General features: G+C 36.6%; 2 protein-coding genes across 3 annotated transcripts in view; one reads left to right on the top strand and one right to left on the bottom strand.

Annotated features, from left to right (window-relative positions):
- The first annotated feature begins 20 nt into the window (after positions 1–20).
- On the top strand, positions 21–3,484 carry LOC132903177 (uncharacterized). The gene is made up of 2 exons (XM_060950706.1): positions 21–217; positions 621–3,484. The coding sequence occupies exon 2, from the start codon at positions 621–623 to the stop codon at positions 3,015–3,017; it is 2,397 nt and encodes a 798-aa protein (XP_060806689.1). The 5' UTR covers positions 21–217; the 3' UTR covers positions 3,018–3,484.
- Positions 3,485–10,776: 7,292 nt separating this feature from the next.
- The window catches only part of LOC106129889 (optomotor-blind protein), a 90,681-nt gene continuing 79,599 nt past the window's right edge, over positions 10,777–21,858 (bottom strand). For both annotated transcript variants that reach the window (XM_013328584.2, XM_060950747.1), the window contains 3 exons: positions 21,343–21,419; positions 14,062–14,195; positions 10,777–13,171 (listed from right to left, as the gene is read on the bottom strand). In XM_013328584.2, coding sequence (XP_013184038.2) covers positions 12,594–13,171; positions 14,062–14,195; positions 21,343–21,419 — 789 coding nt within the window. In that variant the 3' untranslated portion in view covers positions 10,777–12,593. The remainder of the gene's footprint in view (positions 13,172–14,061; positions 14,196–21,342; positions 21,420–21,858) is intronic.

The raw sequence follows: 21,858 nt of genomic DNA, 5'->3' as shown, positions 1-21,858 counted from the left end.
GGACAGATGGCCATAGAGGATAGATGGCCAATCGAAATAAATCGAAAACTAGCTCAGGGATGGCAGCACTTTACATTTAGTTCAACGACCGCTCCCGTACCGGTGACACTGTATACGTTTTTTGGGTGAAAAAAATACAAAAAACTGTGTATTTCTTAGTTTTTTTTTACTTCAGATGTGAAACTTTTTTGTGGATGTTTGTGATCAGTCAAATAAGGTATGTAGATAACAATAATAACCTATATTTTTAATGATTTTGTCGAAAACGTGTTCTTAACTAACAACTAACCTCAAAATGAAGTAGTGTGTTCATTGCAAATTTTAAAGTCGACGAGTGATGTTTGTTTCTATTACATTTTAGGATAGATGGCCAATTTTTTTGAAGGTGAGATGGCCATATGGCCATCTTACCTTATGAGAAAATCTTGAAGTTTGAAACGTATAGCAAACATTTATATGAAGATTTATTTATTTTCCCCACTAACCAAAAATTAGGTTAATGTTAACAGTTATTAAGTTATTTCTTAAAGTTAGTTGGATTTTATATTTAAAATGGATTTGGTGTGTATAAAGTCAACAGAAGCAGTTTTAATTAATGTAGTAAGTTTTTGTTAATCCAGATGCCGAATCGATACGTTCGCAAAACTGGCCGTGGCAGTTGGAGTCAACTAGATTTGACGCAAGCAATCGAAGCAGTAAGTGCTAGAAATGTATCCGTTCGACAAGCTGCTTTGGAGTATGGTGTGCCGCGAAAAACTTTAGAGAGACGTCTAAAATCTCAAAATTATATTAAAGGTCCTATGGGTCCATCATCTAGTTTTGGTAGCGAACATGAAAAGAGACTAGTAAAACACATATTGAATATGCAGAAACATTGTTTCCCATTAACACCTAAAGATTTAAGAAGCATTGCGTTTCATTTTGCTGAACAATTGGGTTTAAAGCATTCTTTTAACAAAAATAAACAAGAAGCCGGATATGTTTGGCTGCAGTCTTTTTTAAGTAGAAACCCTGAAATAACATTAAGAAAGGCAGAAGGTGTATCTATTGCGCGAACTCAAAGTTTGAACCGCACGGAAGTAAATGCATATTTTAATACATTAAGTGATTTACTTGAACAGTATGACTTATTTGATAAACCATCAAAAATATTTAATATGGATGAATCTGGTCTGCAGTTAAATCCGCGACCTGGTATTGTATTGGCTCAAAAAGGGTCAAAAGCTGTATGCTCCCAAACCTCAACAGAAAAAGGAGAAACTATTACAGTAATCGCTTGTTGTAATGCTGAAGGGGTATTCCTTCCACCAGCATGTATTATGAAAGGGAAAAATAAAAAACAAGAGTGGCAGGATGGAATGCCCCCTGGGTCAGTACTTTACATGTCTCAAAAGTCCGCTTATATTAATACTAATATATTTTTTGAATGGCTGAAAACACATTTCTTACCGCGGAAACCTCCTGGAAAGGTATTACTAATTTTAGATGGCCACACTTCTCACTGTAATTCGGTAGAAATGTTAGAATTTGCTACTGATAATGACATTTGCTTATTCACGTTTCCCAGCCACACAACTCACTATCTTCAAACCCTTGATAGGTCTGTGTTTAAGTCATTAAAAGCTTTTTACTATGAAGCATGTCGAATTTGGCTTAAACGAAATCCATGGAGACGTCTCACTCGCCTTCAGTTCGGAGAATTGCTGTCGACAGCTTGGAGCAAAGCAGCAACTTATGATAACGCTGTAAATGGTTTCAAAGCTACCGGTGTTTATCCATTTGATAGGAATGCTATTCCTGACTATGCATTTATTGGGTCTACTCAAGATAATTATATCCATGTGGACACAAATCAACTTGAAACTCCTAGAATCCATGATACAAGAATAAGACCTTCTCTGCCTGATATAGAAATAAACCAGCCGCGGCCTTTTGGGATTCAAACTTCTCGAAGAAGCAGCACCCCTTCCCTGCCTGACATAGAACCAAGCCTGCCAGGACCTTCTGGAATTCAAACTTCTCGAAGAAGCAGCACCCCTTCCCTGCTTGACATAGAACCAAGCCTACCAGGACCTTCTGGAATTCAAACTTCTCGAAAAAGCAGCACCCCTTCCCTGCCTGACATAGAACCAAGCCTGCCAGGACTTTCTGGAATTCAAACTACAAAACATACCTCCCAAGAACAAGAAAAAAGCACCTCTTCTACTACCACAGGAAAAAACAGTCCTTCTTTGTTGGATCATGCATCACTTTTTGAAGACCAGGCAAACACAATATTAGATAACGGAGATAAAAGTACAAGCAATGTAATTGAACTTTTGGAACATACAACGCCAATAAAAGACACAGATAAGTCAGCACCATTAGTTGAAATTAACGAGACTCCTTCAAAAATTTTAAATGAGTTATCACCATTACCACTTAAGGTCTACACAGCAAAAAAACATTCAAAGCAAGTTGCTACAATACTAACTTCAGAAAAACACATCAAGTACAGAAAAGAGTGTGAAGAAAAGAAAAATAAAAGGCAAGACAAGCAAAGTAAAGCACAAGCAAAAAACATAAAAGGAAAAAAAACTACTGTTAATATTAAAAATGAGAATAAAAAAAATAATTTACGTAAGAAAAAGATTAAAGATCAAAAGGATTCAACAATGACAGATGAGGAAGATCAGCCAGTCAAGAAGAAAATCAAGAAAGAAAAAAAAGAATTAAAGAAAAAAAATAGAGCTACGGCAAACCTAAAAAAGATGAAAAACCTTGAGGAATCTAGTGACATGGAAAATGAAATTCAGCCAATATATCTGGAGAGTGGTGATTCTTCCCCAATAGAATCTTGTATTGATGACTGTGTAGGGTGTGGTGACAATTATTATCAAACGGAATTAATTGAAGATTGGATCCAATGCATGATCTGCAAGAGGTGGGTTCACGAAAACTGTACGGAGTTCGATGACAAATGTCACCCGTGTGGCAAAATAGAAAAGGAGAAGGCAAAATCTAAAAGACGTGCCTAATTATCATATTGATTGTTTAAGGAGAGATGGCCACTTCTGATTTATAAAAAATATATGTTTAATTAAAGGCAAATAAGAAATTATTTTCATTCTGATTATTTGTTAAGCTAATTAATACGTATTAGTACTTTTTTAAAAACCAACAAGACTTATATCTTGTATTAAGAAATTGTCCAAATACGCTCCGAAAATAAACATGGCCATCTGTCCTCGGCCTAATTATCATATGGCCATCTTAGGTAAAATACCATGGCCATCTTACATTGATTAGTTTAGGGCAGATGGCCAACCTAGAGTTTAAAAAAAATAAGTCTATTTGAAGACTGATTAGAGATTAGTTTAAGATCGATTGTTTGTTCAGCTGATTAATAAATATACTTGTTAAAAATCTAACAAGATTTTTTTATTTCATGAACAAATCTCCAAAATAACGTCCGAAAAAAAACATGGCCATCTATCCTCGAATTACCCTAAGTCTTCTGTTTTGTTTATAATCAAGTCTCCCTTGCGGAGTAGACAGAGCCAACAGTCTTGAAACCTAACCTACTAATCGCCTATGTACAACGTATTATTAATTTAATTTAAATTATTTTTAGTTTTAGTGTAAGCACCTCGAAGTCGACTTAATTTTTTTAAATTTTTGGTGCATCTATCATATATGTATTTTAGTGTTACTACTCTTCTGTTCTTTCACAATTTCACTCCACAACGCAACGGTCTCAGTAATCTGTATAATATCTCACGTTCGCTATGTACGAGCGTTACGAGGCTCGTGATACGAGGTAATGCCAGCACCTACAGATAGGGCGACTCACGCGCATCTGTCGTGCGAGACCGCATCACGAGATCAAACGTGATCTGTTTCCACTAGCGATTTGACCCGACTTCGCAAGTGTTTTTAAAAGACGTACATATGTAACCTCTTTATGCCCTACGAGATAGACAGAGCCGTCAATCTTGAAAAGAATTGAAGGCCTTGATCAGTTGGATGATTGAAGATGGTATTGCGATTCAGATGACAGGTTGCTAGCCCGAAAAAAATATCTTATTTTTATGTACGAGTAATAAGTACCTTAATACATAACGAACAAGAAGGAACAATATGAATCATTTCACGTATTCCAACCTACAATTATATTTCTACCTACTAAATTTCCCACATAAAAGAGGTCTGACCAGAACCTATGTTACTCTCCTGGATTGTGTAATACATGGATCCCGAGCACTTTCCTAGGGATGACGCAATCGTGACAAGTGCTAGGAGGTCAAAATTTAATGCTGTCTTTAGCACCCCTCAGTTCTAAAGCCGATAGCTGTGAATGCATTATGGAATACGCAAACAATAACGATAAAAGAGAGAGGAGTAAGATAGGTACTAAGTTTCCATTAAGTGATAGAAAATTTTATTTACACCAAGCTGTAAGGGCTTAGAATTTTCTTATGTAAACACGTAGGTAAAATCTGTCATGGTTTACTTACGTAGGTCTTTTTGAAGAATTTTATTGGAGTTGAAAGCCCTAGAACTATAAGGTATAATGTCGTGAAAATATGTAAACTGACGCGACACACGCCAACACAAGAGGCTTCCTCAATAAATATCTTGAAAATGACAAAAACTTGACACCTACACACTATACTGTCTTCAATATCCTTTAAGTAACATCAGTCAACGGCGCCCGGCCGAAATGGGCCGAAATTCATAAGTTTTTGCCCTAAGCTCGATTCCACTCGAAAACGTTCAGATAACTGTCATTTTTTGCCGGCCAATTGTGCGGTACGAGGCGGAAAAAATGTAAGATACGACCTCGTTACTGAAGTAAGTACCTTCTTATTACTATAGGAACTTTCGTTACTCTAAAGTACTTACTTACTGACAAATTTTGAGCTCATGACCGAGCGGGTGATGTAGAGAGTAGAAATGAAATTTGCTCGAGAAGTATTGGTAGTGGTAGTGGAGACCAGCGTATATGTTCAGCGTTAGATTGATATAAAGCTGAGATGATGACTAAGCAAGGTCAATCAGCAAAATTACCGAGAATCAAACATCCCCTGATCCCAGTAGTATTACCAAGTAGCCAATTTCTTTGGGAATTTTGATACCAATAGACTTAGTTAATGTTGTAGTGCAATTTGGTACCTCTTCAGCATTGACGCTTTGGAAGCAGCAGTAAACTTAGTTTTAAGTAATTTATTCAACGTTAGCCAATGTTGTGAAACCGAAAGATATGGCAATTATTTTTGAAATTAAATACCAGTAAAACAAAACTGCCAAATAAGCCTACTATCTATTATGTAGATCTATAAATACTGATACCTAGATAACCTACAGCTACATGAACACGAATCCTATGACCCCAGACCAATGTGTCTCGAATAGCTTGAAGCAATTCAGGTAACTTTGACTCGTCAATGAAGCGGCCATGCCTTCTGAGGTAAACAGCGTAATCAGGGGTCTGGATATCGACATATAACTTAATGGTCCAGCAATAAGTTCCATTCAGACAGACGTGTTGATAACGCGGTATTTTTCGCCTGCGATGCCATGCCCGTGAGGTTAGATTAAGTAAACATGGAGTAAGCGTATTTTACATTTAGGTTATGTATAAGATTTTATAAAAAATTGTGTTAAAAATAGCGGTTTGCTTGAAAAGGGTCCTTTTACCTAGTTCAAGCACCTAGCTATCTAAAGCTCCAAACTTGGTGACAATAAAAAGTGGGAACTTCAAGTAGGCGTTAGATCAACTGATACCCACACTTGTTTAGTTTCAAATCTCATCGTCTTATGAATTAGCAGTTTAACGAATCACTCAGTTTTATTATTATGGTGTTTGATATAGATGATTTTTTTAAACAATTCTTATCCTGTATCTTATGTGACATCAATAAGTGATACCTTTGTATCCAATTTTGATTATAAATCTTTTCTATTGTAACTGTTACCTATGATTTTGTATAAAATTCCATTTGACTATAAGCTCCTAGGGCGTCAGTCGCTGCGATTAATTGCACTGCAAACAGAAGCCGCTGAAGAAGGCTTGACGTGCTAAGATAGAGACGTCGAGCGGATGCGGCATTTTGCTCACTGATCAACCTCTCGGGTGTGTTGGCAGTGTTTCCAGTGTTGGCATAATGGTCGCGTGTTTGAATCCCATGTTACCTACCAGGATCGTTTAGACGTGGTCTACTATCGTCGCAATAGCATAGCCATTGGCATAATTTTAGTTTATTTTTCCGAATTATTTGGTTCGTAAAATCTGTTCATCAGAATCCCCCTCAAATAAATAGTTAAAAGAAATACATAAATAAATCATTTTCTCCTGTTTTATATTTTTCTATTTGGATCGTATCGTATGAAAAAATATCCTTTTTGATGACTATAGAGAAGATATGAAGATGATACTTTCCTATATCCTTGGTGTGATCCGCAAGCATGTCTACTCATTGTCTTCAGGTGATTTGTGTCGACAACTCTCCGTCACGAGAGCGAGACGTAAATATACCAACTGAATGAGTTAGAGCAGGCAGCAGCATTCCATTTGGTCACCGCGATTAATTTAATGAGCGGCTCCTCTATCTGTTGTTAATCTCTTGGTTTTTTTTTTGATGGATTTTGCGTTCTCCAAATTCCCGTTCGCGCCAAATTTTAAATTGACAACTGAGTTAGGTGCAAGGAATTTAGGAAAAATGTCCCCAGTTAGAATAAAAATATTGTTACTCTTTGTCCCTTTTGATTTTGTTATGGGAACCGCCTATGACCATGATCCAATAATCAATTAGGCGTGAATTTTCTTTGTTAATTATCAATTTCAATGTTGAAATTATCAATAATACGTTTCGGTAACCACTTACCATCATTCTCGGCCTTCTAAGCCTGAGTTACATAACATTAATTCGTCGCATGAATGGACATCCAACATCACTATCTACCTCGTTTATCAATCTAACACCACGACTTTGTGACACAGGTCCTTATTTCTCCTTATCGTAAGTACATCTTTTGCGTTGCACCTCATTCAAGCAAGTTATCGCTTGTTGAGTTCACATTGGTCGGTAAGAAAAATAATTCACTCGTGCGATATAAAAGCATGTATTTAATAAGCCAGTCGAATGAATAGCGCAAGAGTAATAAGCTTTGGTATAAGTTACTTTCTTCCTAGTACTAAGGATCCAAGTATGATCACGATCAAGGAGTGAGAGGTTAAAGTTATAAAATATTTTTTTAAATATGAAAAATCACACAGATGTTACTAGCTCCAAAGTAAGTTTGACATAATCGATGATTTTGCGGAGAAACTATTATCTCCTCCTCTTTGTTACATTTGACTGAGGAACTCGACCCGCTTGCTTCCATCGAAGTCAGTTTTTCCTTATATAGGGGATCCACATTTGAGGGCAATTTTATGAGGAGAATATTAACTTCAGTCTTACAACCGCAGATATCTCAGAACTGATATCTTGATCAATTTTTTTATATGTTAGCATTCAAATTTATATACGTGATTCAAAAAAGAGAAATAGAAAAACGGTCGCAGTTGGATTTAAAATTAAAACTTTTCGTTGAATAATCTTTTATCATTACCCTCAGCCATTGACTGGCTGACTTTGACTTGACAAGCATTCCTTACTTGCCCAATGTGACACGCGTTATCTTATGGCCAGTCATCAAAAAACTAGTTTAGCATACAAATACTCTAGTGGGCGAATAACAGCGATCTGATAAGGGCCAGCAATTACGTACGTGACACCTCGCTAGTTGATTACATCAGTGTGTGCACAGCCTTAGTGTTGGGAGCGACGCCAATTATACGAGGTTGTTATGCGAAAAACTGATTTTTGATAAATTTTGGTGTTGTACGCCTTAGATATGATGTATGAAGTAAACCAGAATCATATCTGTGATAAGTAATTCCATCAGTGAGTTGGCCACAGTATTTTTTTGGGCTTATTACGTTAATTATAAGTATATATAGATATATGTAGACATTCGTAATTAACTACTTTGATGCAGTAAGCCTTACGCCTTTTACACCTGTAATGACCAATCGTTTGAAAGTACAGCATTTACATGATCTTCTCATATAATCATATTCTTCTTGATACCAACTTCTTTTCATCAGTCGCAAATGGCTAATTTTCACTAAGTACTTACCATTGCCCAATTGCAAAATAGTTTTTCCTCTTTTAAATCCTCTTTTGAATGAGCTTCTATCCCTTTCCTATGTCTTTCCTATTGATATCGTAAAAGGCGACTTAGGGAGAAGCTAATAAGCTTGGGACTCTTCTTGTAGGTGATGAACTAGCAACCTGTGACTATTTGACTTAATTTCATCAAGCTATAGGTACAGCTAACAGCGTGGCCTTTTAGTTTTTTTCAAGACCGTTGACTCTGTCAACCTCGCAAGGGATGTAGACGTGATTAAAGTAAGACGTAAGTTCAGTACCACATCGTTGTTCCAAGCAGCTATCAGGAGAGAGAGAGAGAGAGTACAGGTAGTCTTGATGACCGCCAACTTTCGCAAGAAAACGGCACCATACGAAGAAGATATGTTAGTATGTTTGTGTATTAGACAGATTTATCAAGACAATAGGAGAGATATTGATCATCCTAATCGCCCTTATGTGTATACCTAACTAAAAAAGCAGGAGATGATGTACAAATCACATAAGTGTGTGCTCTGCCTTACTTTTTGGAGCGTCGCCAATTATTTGAGTTTGTTATGCGAAAAAACTTAGATTTTTGATTATGATCATTGCGTCTGTCTTGGGAGCATCTTGAAACCCTTAGAGCTAAGGAAGTAGGACTGCGCGTGACTTTATCTGATGTTTCTCATTTGAGAGTTGAAGTTTGAGTCTCATTCTTTATGTCCTCAATTATAAATTTACAAATACCTAACATCAACGATGGATTTGGGATTCTGAGATAGTGATATACTTATATATAGCGCAATATGAAAGTTTAAGAGTAGTTTTTGCATAAATTGCAGCTAAAACTAGTTAATCATTTAACCAATCACTTATCAAAATTAAGTGCTTAGGCATTATAATAAGTAGAAAGCCCCAAAGTTCAAGGCTTGTTACTAATAAAATTTAGAAGGCACTTTTTTCTTTTACTTCCTTTTGTTATACAAGATCCAGGCCAATCAGATAAAATTAAATCATTTGCCTGACCGGGGATCGAATCCGGAAGTTTTGGTTCAGAGGAATTACACTGCCACTATACCCACGACGGCTTGGACTATTAATCTTTAAAAATTTTCCATAGCGTGTCTAATCAGCTAGATTAACAGTGATAAAAAAATAATTGTACGATGGCATCAGATCATCGAATTAATTAAAATACTTATTACACATTGTAGATTGTTGCAAAACAATAGGATTCCCAGTAAAGGAATGTTCTATTAACTGTTAATAACAATTTTCTCGCGAATAAGTGACAATGATCGACAGTCATTTATTAGAGAGTTAATTATCTTACTTTAAAAATAATTGGTGGAAAGAAAACGTTTAATGTAATGTTATGTTAGTACTGTTATATGATTTTCTGTGGGTATAAAATAAGCTAACACACTTTGTAAAATTTTGTGTGAATATTCTTAAACTTTGTTCCTTACAGGTACTCAGAGCCAATAGTCACAAGACCAATTGAAGACCACGCTTTTTTGGATGCATTAAAAGTCAGAGATGCTGGAATTACGATTCATATAAGCATATAGTGAAGGTTGCTCCACTGTTTGAAAGATGAATCCCAAGTTTCTAAACATTTATCTTCTTCTTTTATCGTTCATCCATCAAACTTCTTCAACATTTGCTAGTGTCGAGTTTATGTCGGTCATTGTTATCACCAAGTAGAAGCCAAAAAGCGACATGCCATCATTCTCGAAGCAATTCAGACTCTATTTATTTAAAACGTAAAACATTTTCAAAATTGACATGAGGAAGTTGGTATCAAATGGATCTCACAACTTTTGACGGCGGACAAACGGGAGACTTGGACTTGATTAACAAGACGTTTTTGATGGAATAGAATATTCATCACCATTTTGATCAAATAAACCGATAAGTAAACGTTACAACATATCAGCAAGTAAAAAAAAATTATAACAGAGAAAAGAGATGAATGGAGGAAGCTCCACTTAACTCCACCGACAAGAGTAAGCTCTTAAATTTAAGAAAAATAATATTTATTGTATAATGGTCGAGCAATGGCTGTGGGTGCCTTACTTCGCCCTTCATTGACTTTTACAAACAAAAATACAGAAGTAGCCTATGGTAATCCTAAAGGTCTTTTTGAACCAAATTTCATCAAAATCGTTTCAATAATTTTTTAGTTTATTCGTTACGCATAAAAAATACAAATCTTTTTCTTTTTGTTAGTGTGGATAACCTTTGTCTATAGTCCATATGTTTAAGTAGATACTGAAATATAAGAAGATCCCTTTGTTGAAGTACATTTTTAAATAAATTTATAGGCAAAATAAATAAAATGAAATGGCCGATGTTATAATGAATTACTTTTGCTATTAATCTTTAATAAAACTTTATTTAAGAAACGTATTTTGTCATACATCTTTAATTTAAACAGACATTTCCAGTTTATATAGATAAACAGTATAGATAGATTTCGAGATAATTTGATTTAAGAAGAACTATTATTATTTTAGAAAGTATGTACCTATCTACCTAAATAAATGGACTATATTATAAAGGTTTTAAAAACTTGTAAATCTGTAAAATCCATGATACAAAAATTGCCCGAGGAAGTAAGAAAAACAATCATCTATTTTGTCAATAGAGTTATCTATATATTTTAATGAATAATTCTCAATACAGATGTTGCACATTACAGTCTCTCGTCACCTTACAAAGCGTTATTTTTGTAGAAAAATGGCAAAATAACAGTACTTACTTATTGCAATCAAATCACTGGTGTGTTACCAAAAGAAAATTAAACTGTTACGTATATATAGGTATCTATTTTCGAATTAAACGCTTAAATTTAAAGAATTTCCATGGAAAATTATATTCATTTATAATTATATATTTTGTATTTTAACTACAATTTATTAACTATATATTACAAACTTTTAACTTACAGTTAGATTTTTATCAATCGTTTTGCGTGCGTTAAGTTGTTGCGTTCGTTATTGTATAGCCAAATTTATTTGAGGTAATAATTTATTTCATTGATTGATTGATTAATCAACACTTAAATTGTAGATATTTTTAAATTTATTTTTTTAATTAGAACGCAGCAATTAAAGGCTCGCCAACTCACAGCACAATTGACAAAACATATTTTCCAAATATGTCTATTAGTAAACACGTAAATATACCTTACAATTGTATTTACAAAATAAAGTAATAGTTTTTAATTACTATCGAAGTGAGAAATTAATATATTCAGCTGCTGTCGACTAAATTTTGATTTAGCAGCTACACAACACATAAGGAAAGGAAAATGATAATAATTGTCAATGGTTTTAAACAATGTAGTACTGTTGGTTTTTTTTTTAATAATTATAAATTTGAAAAATATTTCATTAAATACTGAGGCAAAGAGTCTAAAACTTTTATTTAAAAATAAAATAAAAATCCAAATTTAAATTAAGAACGCTTAATCAAAATTTGGTTGACAGCAGTCTTTCTGATAAACTCTATTTCTAATGCAGTGGAGAATCTATGAGTGGCTACTAACGTGGAGGTTACTACGTGAGGATAGGCCTTCGATAGTGGCGTCACATTGTCAAAACTGACTCGTAGTAGGAAGAATATCTTAAACTTTGTTATGTTTTTTCCCATGTTTTGAGTATTTTACCAGAGACATTTTAGCCAAATCATTTTTAGCTTTAGAAAGAAAGTAATCGGTTGTATATTTAGGTATTTCATCATTTCTTTAATTCCCGGGAAAACCACATTGTCTCTTAAAAATTCCTGGTTAATTGATTTCTAAAATTTTGAAGTTTGTTTTGGTAAGAATAAATATTTTTTTACTATTCTCAATACTTGTTTCAACTGCGAAGAAAAATAAAAAAATACTTATCAAAGATATTCATACTACGACGAAGTAAATGGATCGATGCTTCCACGATGAGTTTTAGTACTGTGGAATGAATAATTTGTCCGATAGTTCCTGATAGGGTTGCAATTGCGAACGACTTAATAAATTCTGTCATCGCTCAATTTATGTACTAACAACTTAATTTAAATTGCAATTAATGATCAGGTGGCGAAGCCAATGTTTATTTTGTTTTAACTTTCACTGGTAAATATCAATGATTGCTATAGATAATATTTTTTTATCAAGGAAAACATTTAGTTAATTTATTAGCTTTTTTTTACCGTGGAAACATTCAGGTTTGAAGTGCACTCCTAGAGCGCCCGATGTCGACACCGTGTGCCGTCACTGACCTATCATCTTAACTATTTACAAACAATACGAATATCGACCCGAATAGAACTCGAAAGGAAAACAAAATAGGAACGATACAAAACGATGCCCCCGCCGCGACTTTACCGATGACTTTTTGGTAAGGCGGGAGATAATATAAATACACGCTATTTACAATGTTAGGTCGGTCAGTCCTGCGTTTCTACGTCGAGTCCGTTCACCATTCTCTCGATGCTTTTGAGGTCGGAGGCTGGTGGGGTTGAGGAGGTGGACGTGGGCGCGTCTGGAGGGGGATCGGCTGACGCGGCTCGCGCGGGGGGAGATCCGTTCCTCGGTCGCGCCGGAGACGAACTGAGACTGCGCGCGCGCGGCGCTACTTGCTCGAAAGCGGAGCCCAGTCCGGGCAGCGCGTATGGCGCGAACCTGTGCGTTTTGCTCAGTGACGGCGCCACTGCAGGAGCTGGCGGGGCGGGCGGAGGTGGTAATGAGTACTGCTGGAGTAGAGGATGCAGGTTGAACAGCAAACCCGGCGGCATTTGATGTGGGGGGAAGAAAGGAGGCGGATACAGCGACGGCGGATAAAGGTACGGCAGCAGCGGCGGCTGTACTGGCGGGCCTAGTGACACGTCCGGGGCTGGCGACGGCCGGGACGGGCCCGCGGGGGGAGACGATGCTCGAGGACCGCCTGAACATGAGGAATCAGAGTTGGCCTCTATGCCTTCCTCGGGGCCGGAGTCAGCACCGCCTCCGCTTGAGCTAAACCATGCTGTGAACAAAAAAATATTATTAATCACGGTCATCAACATCCAGTAAACAAGATGTGGAACTATAATTCAATATGGGTTGGGTTACAATGCATGGACACAAATGACGGCCGGAGTCGCGTGTTTCGTCGCCTGTCCAGAAAGGTTAAGGTGCAACTAGGTATTAGGCGCAGGGCGCATTAGGGTTAGGGCTCTAAATTTATTTTATCAATTCTTCTCATAGTCAGAAAAATTGGATAAACGCCAATGGAAAGAATGTTTTATAATCCCGTGTGGTTCCCGGCCCAAAAAAAGAAGAAGAAGACCTCGTATGTCGTAAAAGGCGACTAAGGGATAGGCTAATAAAATTTGGATTCCCGTTTAACGCGATGGGCTAGCAACCTGTCCCTGTTTGAATCTCAATTCAGTTTAATTCAAAATGTTTATTGCATATCATAAAATACATCAGTTGAATTACAGGAACCGCTTATAAGTAGGAACAATTCTATAAACTAGTCAAATAGCCAATCGTGGCCTATCAGTCTTTTTATGACTATTGTTGTTGATTGACTTTTCAAGACCCGCAAGGGATATAGACGTGACTGTTATGTTAAATTATAAGAAAGAGAAATATATTGACTGAATGGCCACGTTTAGCTTTTTGGCTTAATGATAGAATTGAGATTTTAATAGTGACAGGTTGCTAGCCCAGCGCCTAAAAAAGAATCCCAAGTTTGTAAGCCTATCCCTTAGTCGCCTTTTACGACATCCATTGGAAAGAGATGGAGATCACTATCTATCACTACGCCAAATAGCTAAACGTGACCATTCAGTCTTTTCAAGACTGTTGGCTCTGTCTACCCCGCAAGGGATATAGACGTGACCATATGTATGTATGTAGAAATATACTTACAGCTAGACGTGTGCTGCGTGTTGGTGGTGGGGGGCGGGCTGGAGGGCCCCCCAACGTCGAGCGGCCGCTCGTCGTCCTCGTCGCGGGCGTCCGAGCGCGCGGTCAGCATCGCCTGCCTGCGGTACACCGACAAACTGCTCGTGTTATCATATGGTTGAGGTGAATGTGGCGACATCTCTACGCCACTCGTCACAACATCAAATCAAACAACTACTGTCAATCATCGCGAAGAAATTGACGCGCTCAACCAATAGCAACGAAGAATCTAAGACGCGATTTCAAAGATTTCACGGATTGGAGCTATATATAGGTACAACCTCCGACATAACATCGTCGGAGCCGCGGTTCCCCAGGCATTACACCTAGCCTGGCGGAAGATCTTCCCTTTGGTGGCGGTCGAGCTCCCGCTACAATGAATTTCCAAAAAAAAAAGAGACTGTCATGTCAGTCAAGCCCAAACTACTGGGTCTTTAGATTCGAAATTTTGCATTTAGGTTACTTATGTGGTCTAGAGGGTCTGCTGTTAGAAGTTAAGTAGACAGTAGTCGCTTAATAGAATGACCTGGTATATATGGATGTATCCTTGGTCTCGTCCCTATACCTGAGGCCGCGAGATTAAACCCAGTTTTGGTCTATTTATAGGTATAATCAGAATATTTTAATTTTTTTTCATCAGGTTTAACAATTGAAAAAGTTACATTGAGCAATAAATACGATGAGAATATCGTCCAAGTAAGTCAAAAATTAAAGTTACAGAAAACGTTATACCTATCAATAACTCAGTGTTAGGAAAGTTTTACGACATTCTATTACCGAAATACACCAGCCACTGTTTAAAATGACAAAGTTTGCACTTTAACACATCAATCGCTAGGGGTGTCAAACGGTTGGCATTTTATAATGGTCGGTTGGCCGCGAAAGGTTAATCATCCTATAATGACACTGCCGAAATTTGAGACGCGGCGGCGCGCGTGACGCCCTTTCCGAGTTCCTATTTTGAAAGGGAGTTATTTTCCAGCCGGTTTCGAATTAAGAACTATTTTTCAATTTATTTTTAATCAAACAAACTCTTTCGTAATATGAGCTATATCCAAAGAGGTAACAAATGTAGAAAAGGTTACTAAACAAATAATATTGGAGATTTATTTGAAACTAGGTAGTTTATGCTTTGAACTATGGATTTGGAACCATAGAATTAACATTCGCTACAGGCGTTAAACATTGTCTCGTCAGATGCCCTTAAGTGGCCTGAAAAATCTGAAACCAGTATTGGCCACATTCATATAAGTTCAGGAATTGTTGAGAAATATTTGTTTGCATATTATATTTTTTATTATGATAATGCAATCAGCAAATCCTTTTATTTGATAAAAAAGATAATAGTTATGATGACTGTTGGCATAAGTATATTTTGAGGCTGACACTTATATTCTTTTTATAGCTTTAATGCCTAATGAAGATTAAATAAATATATATATGGAAGTTTAAAATTTATTTTAATGCCAAGACAAATTTAAAACCATTTTGTACGGTCACCCCAAAAAGGCCAAAACGCGAGAGCAATTATTTGCCTTCTGTCACCCCATAGAACAAACAACTGTAAATCATCCACATTGTTTTACGGAGCCCTAACTGTCTTCGCTAGGGCTCCTGATTGGGGTTTGCTCTAAATTCATTTTATTAACTCGTCTCATCGCCAGCTGATAGAATTAAATTTGTGGCACCCCTTGAATCCAGGGCTGACAATTTTATCAAAAATTCTTACAATTAAATAATTAAGGGAGTACGTTCTTGTTACCTACTCGTTTGCACACCACTGAAAAAAGCATGGAGTAGGTTAAGAAATTGCTTATCATAATGTCTATGTTTCGTTTATATTTATAAAGGTAGGTATGCCGCGACTCCGCCCTGGTAAACGAAAAATCTCGCTTATTTTAGTTTCTATTTTATATAACTTATATTTCAAATTTCAATCTCTGTACCTACCGGTTTGTGTTGTGGATGGACAACAAATCGAACCACTTTTGTGTTTGTTAAAAAAAAACGTTAAAAGCGTTTGTTGCAAGATACCTACTGGCTGTTGGAATATCTAATTTTGCAACTTTACTTCTACATACTTATTTGGCAGTATTTTAAATAAAATAGAATTATATTTTCAAAATTGCCAACCCTAAGTTAAACTGTCCACATTAGGGTTCCGTTACAATGTAAACGCGCAGGGGTGGCTCGCCTTGTAATTTTGCCAAATTTTTATCCGCAACGGTTAGCCCTGGCTTTTTATCGACTGCGAGACAAGGGTAGTATATTAAGTAGGTGTCCCGGGAAGTTATTTTATGTGGATTTTCCGATTACAATGCGGGGTTCTTTTATTGTTTATGTTATTTTCGGTATTTATAATGCTATTGAATAAGATTTTGATGACGTAATCCGATATACTGTTACTTGTGTAAATGAATACTATGAACTGAAATGAATATCGTTGTAAATATCATCTTTTTATAAAAAAGAGCATTTGACTTTTTCTTTCAAAATTATATTAAGTCATCTTCCTCCTGGCTCTTAGTAGGTTGCATCCTCACCTCTTTGGAGAGGAGCCCTGGGTATGCCCTTGACTATGGACCATGATTGGGTGCGTCAGGTTTTTACACGAAGCGACTCCCATCTGGCCGCAACCTTTGCAGGTAAACTTAACCCGTATTGGATCGATCATGGTTTCCTGCTTCCTGAGTGTCCAGTTTTCCTCACGATGTTTTCCCTCAATGTAAGAGCATCGGTTAGTATACAAAATAATGTATATAACTTTCGAAAATAGTCATTGGTACAGATGGGGTTCGAACCTGTGCCCTTCACGCATTTTAAAAGGACACCTTACCGATTCGACTACCGACGCTCGAGGAGGAACATTCGAATTTCAAACACTTTATCACCTAGACATCTCATTTATATTTATATTATCAGACATTTTTACTTATATTATCAGAGGTTGAGAGCAAACAAATTTATGAAAAATCAATATGGTTGGCGAAAGTTTGAACTAACTCATATGCGCTCACCGTACCCAATTGGGAACGCTTACAAATCTACCCTCAACTTTTTTTGTATTTATACGAATGTGACATTTATTTTAGTAATTGAAACGTTATTGATGAGCACACGGATTATTAATAGTTGTTTGACATAAACTAGATTAAATTTGATAATATAGTGTCTCAAATAAACAAAATTGTTGAACTTCACTACGCGATAACTGTAAGTACTATTATTTTGGTCTATTCATTCGACAGTAGTAATTTTTTCACATCCATTTGTTGAAAATATTTGTAACTAAGTAATAAAGACAACATTTGGTGAACTATAAGGCTGTATTGAGAATAAAGTGGATTGACACTTAGGCGTCCTCAATTGAGGACGACGGGCACTAGACGAATCAGACAATCTTTTATTTTTTGCAGAAGTCGACTTTGAACAAACATGTCTAAAGGAAAGTTTTCATCGAGCGATAACTATCAGGGGCTTCAAGAAGCTATCGAGGCTATTATGAGAGAAGATGGTTCAGATGTAGAGGTAGATTTAGTTGCTCTGCCTCCGGAACCTAGTGTTCTCACTGATGAAGAGGAAGGCGACGATGACAAAATCATGACCAATGATTTTCCTAAGGACATACCGGGAAATGTTGAAGTTTTTATCAACAGGAATGATGATGAATGGGATAGTAGTGATGAAGAACCTTTAGCGACGACTGCAGTAAAGAAAAGACGAACCGATAACCTTCCAGGTCCTCGTTGGCGTAAATGCCACCCTACCTATGATTCCATAATATTTGATGAAAATAATGTCCAAGAAAGACGCGAAAAGATGGTTAGCGATCTAAAAGACCTAAATCCTGTTGCAATTTTTGAAAAAATGTTTGATAACGAGATAATTTCCATGATCATTCAAAATTCTAAATTGTATTCGGCACAAAAAAATAAGCATGATTTTGATATTACAGAAGAACAATTGAAAACATTTTTAGGCATCCTTCTTTTAACCGGTTATCACACTTTACCTAGGGAGCGTCTTTACTGGTCTTTGGATGAGGATTGTAACGTACCCATTGTATCTAAAGCAATGACTAGAAACCGTTTCTTAGAGATAAAAAAGTTCCTTCACTTTTGTGACAATGAAGTCGCTGCTGAGACATCGGATAAAATGTTCAAAATACGACCTCTTGGTGATATACTCATGAAAAAATATATGCAATGGGGAATCTTTCACACAAACTTGTCCATCGACGAATCAATGATCAAATACTTCGGTCGTCATCCTTCAAAACAGTTCATTCGCGGAAAGCCCGTACGTTTCGGATATAAAAATTGGATGGTTTCTAGCGCGGATGGATACTGTTATGCTTTTGATATTTATTGCGGCAAATCACCCTCTACTAATATTGTCAACAATGAACCATTAGGATCCAGGGTTGTAAAAACTTTGCTAAACAAACTGGGTGCAGATCCTAAAGATCATATTGTATTTTTTGATAACTTTTTTACAAGTTTTGGATTGCTACGCGAATTACGTGAAACGGGTTATCGTGCAACTGGGACTGTCCGAGAAGGACGAACTGGAAAATGTCCTCTAATACCTATCAAGAAAATGAAGAAAAAAAACCGCGCTGAATATGACTACCGATTTGACACGACGAATAAAATATTGTTTGTTCGTTGGCTGGACAATAGCGTCTGCACAATGGGAACTAATTATGATAGTGTGCTACCGTTAGGCAAAGTGAAACGTTGGAGTTCAGCTGAGAAGAAAAAGACCGATGTAGACATTCCCCAAGTATTCGTCAGCTATAATAAAGATATGGGTGGTGTTGACCAAGCCGATCAATCAATATCTTTATATCGTACTTCTATTCGAGGCAAAAAGTGGTGGTGGGTACTGTTTACCTACATGCTTGATTTGACAGTTAGCAATTGCTGGCGTTTGCACACACTTTGTAATTATGTAAAGATGGATCAGCTGCAGTTTAGACGAAGCATTGCTCGCCACTACTTGCGACAAGAAACAGATCGCCGTTCACGTCCAACGGCTTCCATAGTTCCTAGTCTACAGTTCGATGAGATTGGCCACTTTCCACAGAAGTTGAATAAACAACTGCGATGCACCGTATGTCACAATAAAGCTCATTGGCAGTGTAAGAAATGTATCAAAACGTTATGTATCGAAAAACTTTGTTTTGAAACTTTTCATACTGAATGAGCCCAGTGTCCCCATTTAAGCACGGCATTTTTTTTTATATAAAATAAAACAAATTAGATTTTTTTTCTATTACATTTCATTAAAGAGGGCTTTTTCTACATAGAATTGCTTTTTATTTTATATTTTTTCAGTAAGTTTAGGTTTGGGCGCAAATGGGCTAATTTACTACATCTGTTTTTATTCAATCCATAATAAAATGTACTAATGTTAAATATCAAATCTCACAAAGGTATTGCCAGTGTTATAAAATGTCGATTCGTGATATCGCTGACATGACAGAAGAACTATGTGTATGCGCTCAGAATATAGGTGAATACTCGTAGGGGTGGCAGCTAGCGATTGTAGGTAGTGACTTAAGGAGCTAAAATGTAAAACAAAAAATTATAATTTGCTAAAATTTTAAAAATTTTTGGTTATATGTAGCAGAAAGTAAAATTCAACTTTAAATAAAAAGAGATATGGACAAGATCCGGGCTAAACACGAATTCATTCACTGTGTTACGAGACAATGTTTATCTTTATGAAGATATTGTCGAATGTGGATGAATGTAATGCGGGTGAGATGCGGATTGATGAAGATACAAATAATATAATTAAAGTAACGCCCATTCATTTGAATTCCTTTCGAGAGTTGTAGGGCCAAATCTCAATTGCCTAGTGTTAAATTCTGAGCAGCAAGCATGTTTATTATTATTATCCAGAGCCACCTGTATCCATGTGTCATTATGGACCTATGACCACTATGGACCTATATCAGCAATGATAACATTAAATTTTATATTATCTGCCACGAACCCTGGCTGCAAACCGCTTTCCCGCGCTTGTCAAAACGCTCACGTTTCTCGCTTCCTCCCGGTGGCGGCCATTTTGTAAAGATGAACTCAGCGTCCAACATTTCCGTCGCTCTGTAATTCGGAAGCTACAGCCCATCCGGTGCAAAATGTTGTTTAACTGAATTAAACATTCCTTCCCGTAAACGGAAGTGCGTATGTTTAACACGGACCGCTTTTCCGGGTGTTAGAAAACTCACCTTTCGGACAATAAATTGCGGATGCCGAAAATATGCAAAACGAGATAGCCCAAAAAGGTTAAGCAAATTTTATCCCGGTTTATGTAAATGATGCTGCATACGCACGAGTTAATTTGTTTCCACGCAAAAAATTACTTCGAATGAAGAGTAAGTTTTAAAAAGCCTCGATTCCTATAAACATGTTAGATTTCAAATGTACTTACCTATACCAACTAATTGAGTTGGTTCTCCTTCGAATTTCAACTAAGTTAGCGGAACGCCAACCTATCCTGGGTAAATTATGCGGTGAAGAAAAACAACTAAAGCTGATTTTATCGCGGAAATCCAATTTTCTCCCTTGCACGCTAAAGACGTTGGAAAAAAGCGGCAAGCCGAATGACTCCACCATTTTAGCCGTTACCCGCCATGTTTAAACTCAGAACACGAATAAGGAGGCGCCGGATTGGTTTAATTTGAATTTGTACGGCGCCGCGTCGCGGCTGCGGGCGTCAACGGCGCCGTGGCCTAATTAATTTGGAGATTCACAGATACGAGGCTAATTTAGTTAACTTTTAACTTCAGTTAAATAGTCGGTGGTTTTTATAGTCGTCAATCATTAGCTCGCCTTTTGGGTAAGGATGCCACCTACTGAGCTGTAATTATTAAAAGCAATACGGAATAAATCAACACACATGTTTTTAGGCATGTTATTATTTACTACCTATGGGCATGGAGCCAGGGTTGCTCATTACATTCATAAATTTAAAAAGAGTTTATGATAGGTATGCCCATAATATTGATGTGTGTGCGTGTACTCATATAAAAATGATTATTTTACAAATTCATTCTATTAAACAGTGGCTGGTTAAAATGCATTTACCTACTTTACCACATTTCACTAACTATTCATCATCGTATTTACTATTTATAAGTATGTACATATTTTAATTCTGTTTCTTCTCAATATTGAACATAAGCCTTTCTCATTTTACACGCAGAAGTATAAAAGACTAGGGTTAGATACTTACTTCTTTTCCCGTTTTCCCGCTCCCGTGTCTCGGAATCCTTTCGCGAACGGGTTGTTGTCGATTTTCAATTGAGTGATCTGAAAATTAGACTTAATTTTGTTATTTTGAATTTAAAATAAAATATCATAGGAAATGAGGTAACCATCCCTCTGTATGCTCGATTATAAACCGTTTTCGACCTTTCAGTCGCTTTTTACGTTATTTGCAAGAAGAGATAGAGTGGTTCTATGTACAGAACAGAAGCCAATCGGTCGAATTAGAAAGTGCTTGAAGTTCTGCGTCATAACAAAAGGTTTTTAGTAAAATTCGATGTTATGATTACGGAGTAAGAGTTACATAGCTTAAAAAATCGATGAATTTTACAGCTGTTTTCATAAACAAGGTGTTATAACCTTTTTGTGAGATTTAAATAATGAAGAATAATTCTACCTAAAACTAAAATTTCTTCAATTTCATTCAGGAAAAAAGACCGCGTAGATCCAAGTATAGAAAGCTTGTTCGAAGTAAATTATCTTC

Source organism: Amyelois transitella, chromosome 22 (assembly GCF_032362555.1).
Source record: "Amyelois transitella isolate CPQ chromosome 22, ilAmyTran1.1, whole genome shotgun sequence".
NCBI classification, from domain to species: Eukaryota; Metazoa; Arthropoda; class Insecta; order Lepidoptera; family Pyralidae; genus Amyelois; species Amyelois transitella.
Note: the sequence above shows the minus strand (reverse complement) of the source record. Positions and strands in the feature narration are given on the sequence as shown.

Bases quoted from the DNA above. Each gene is read 5' to 3' on its own strand.
- LOC132903177 (XM_060950706.1), top strand. From the start codon at position 621: ATGCCGAATCGATACGTTCGCAAAACTGGCCGTGGCAGTTGGAGTCAA.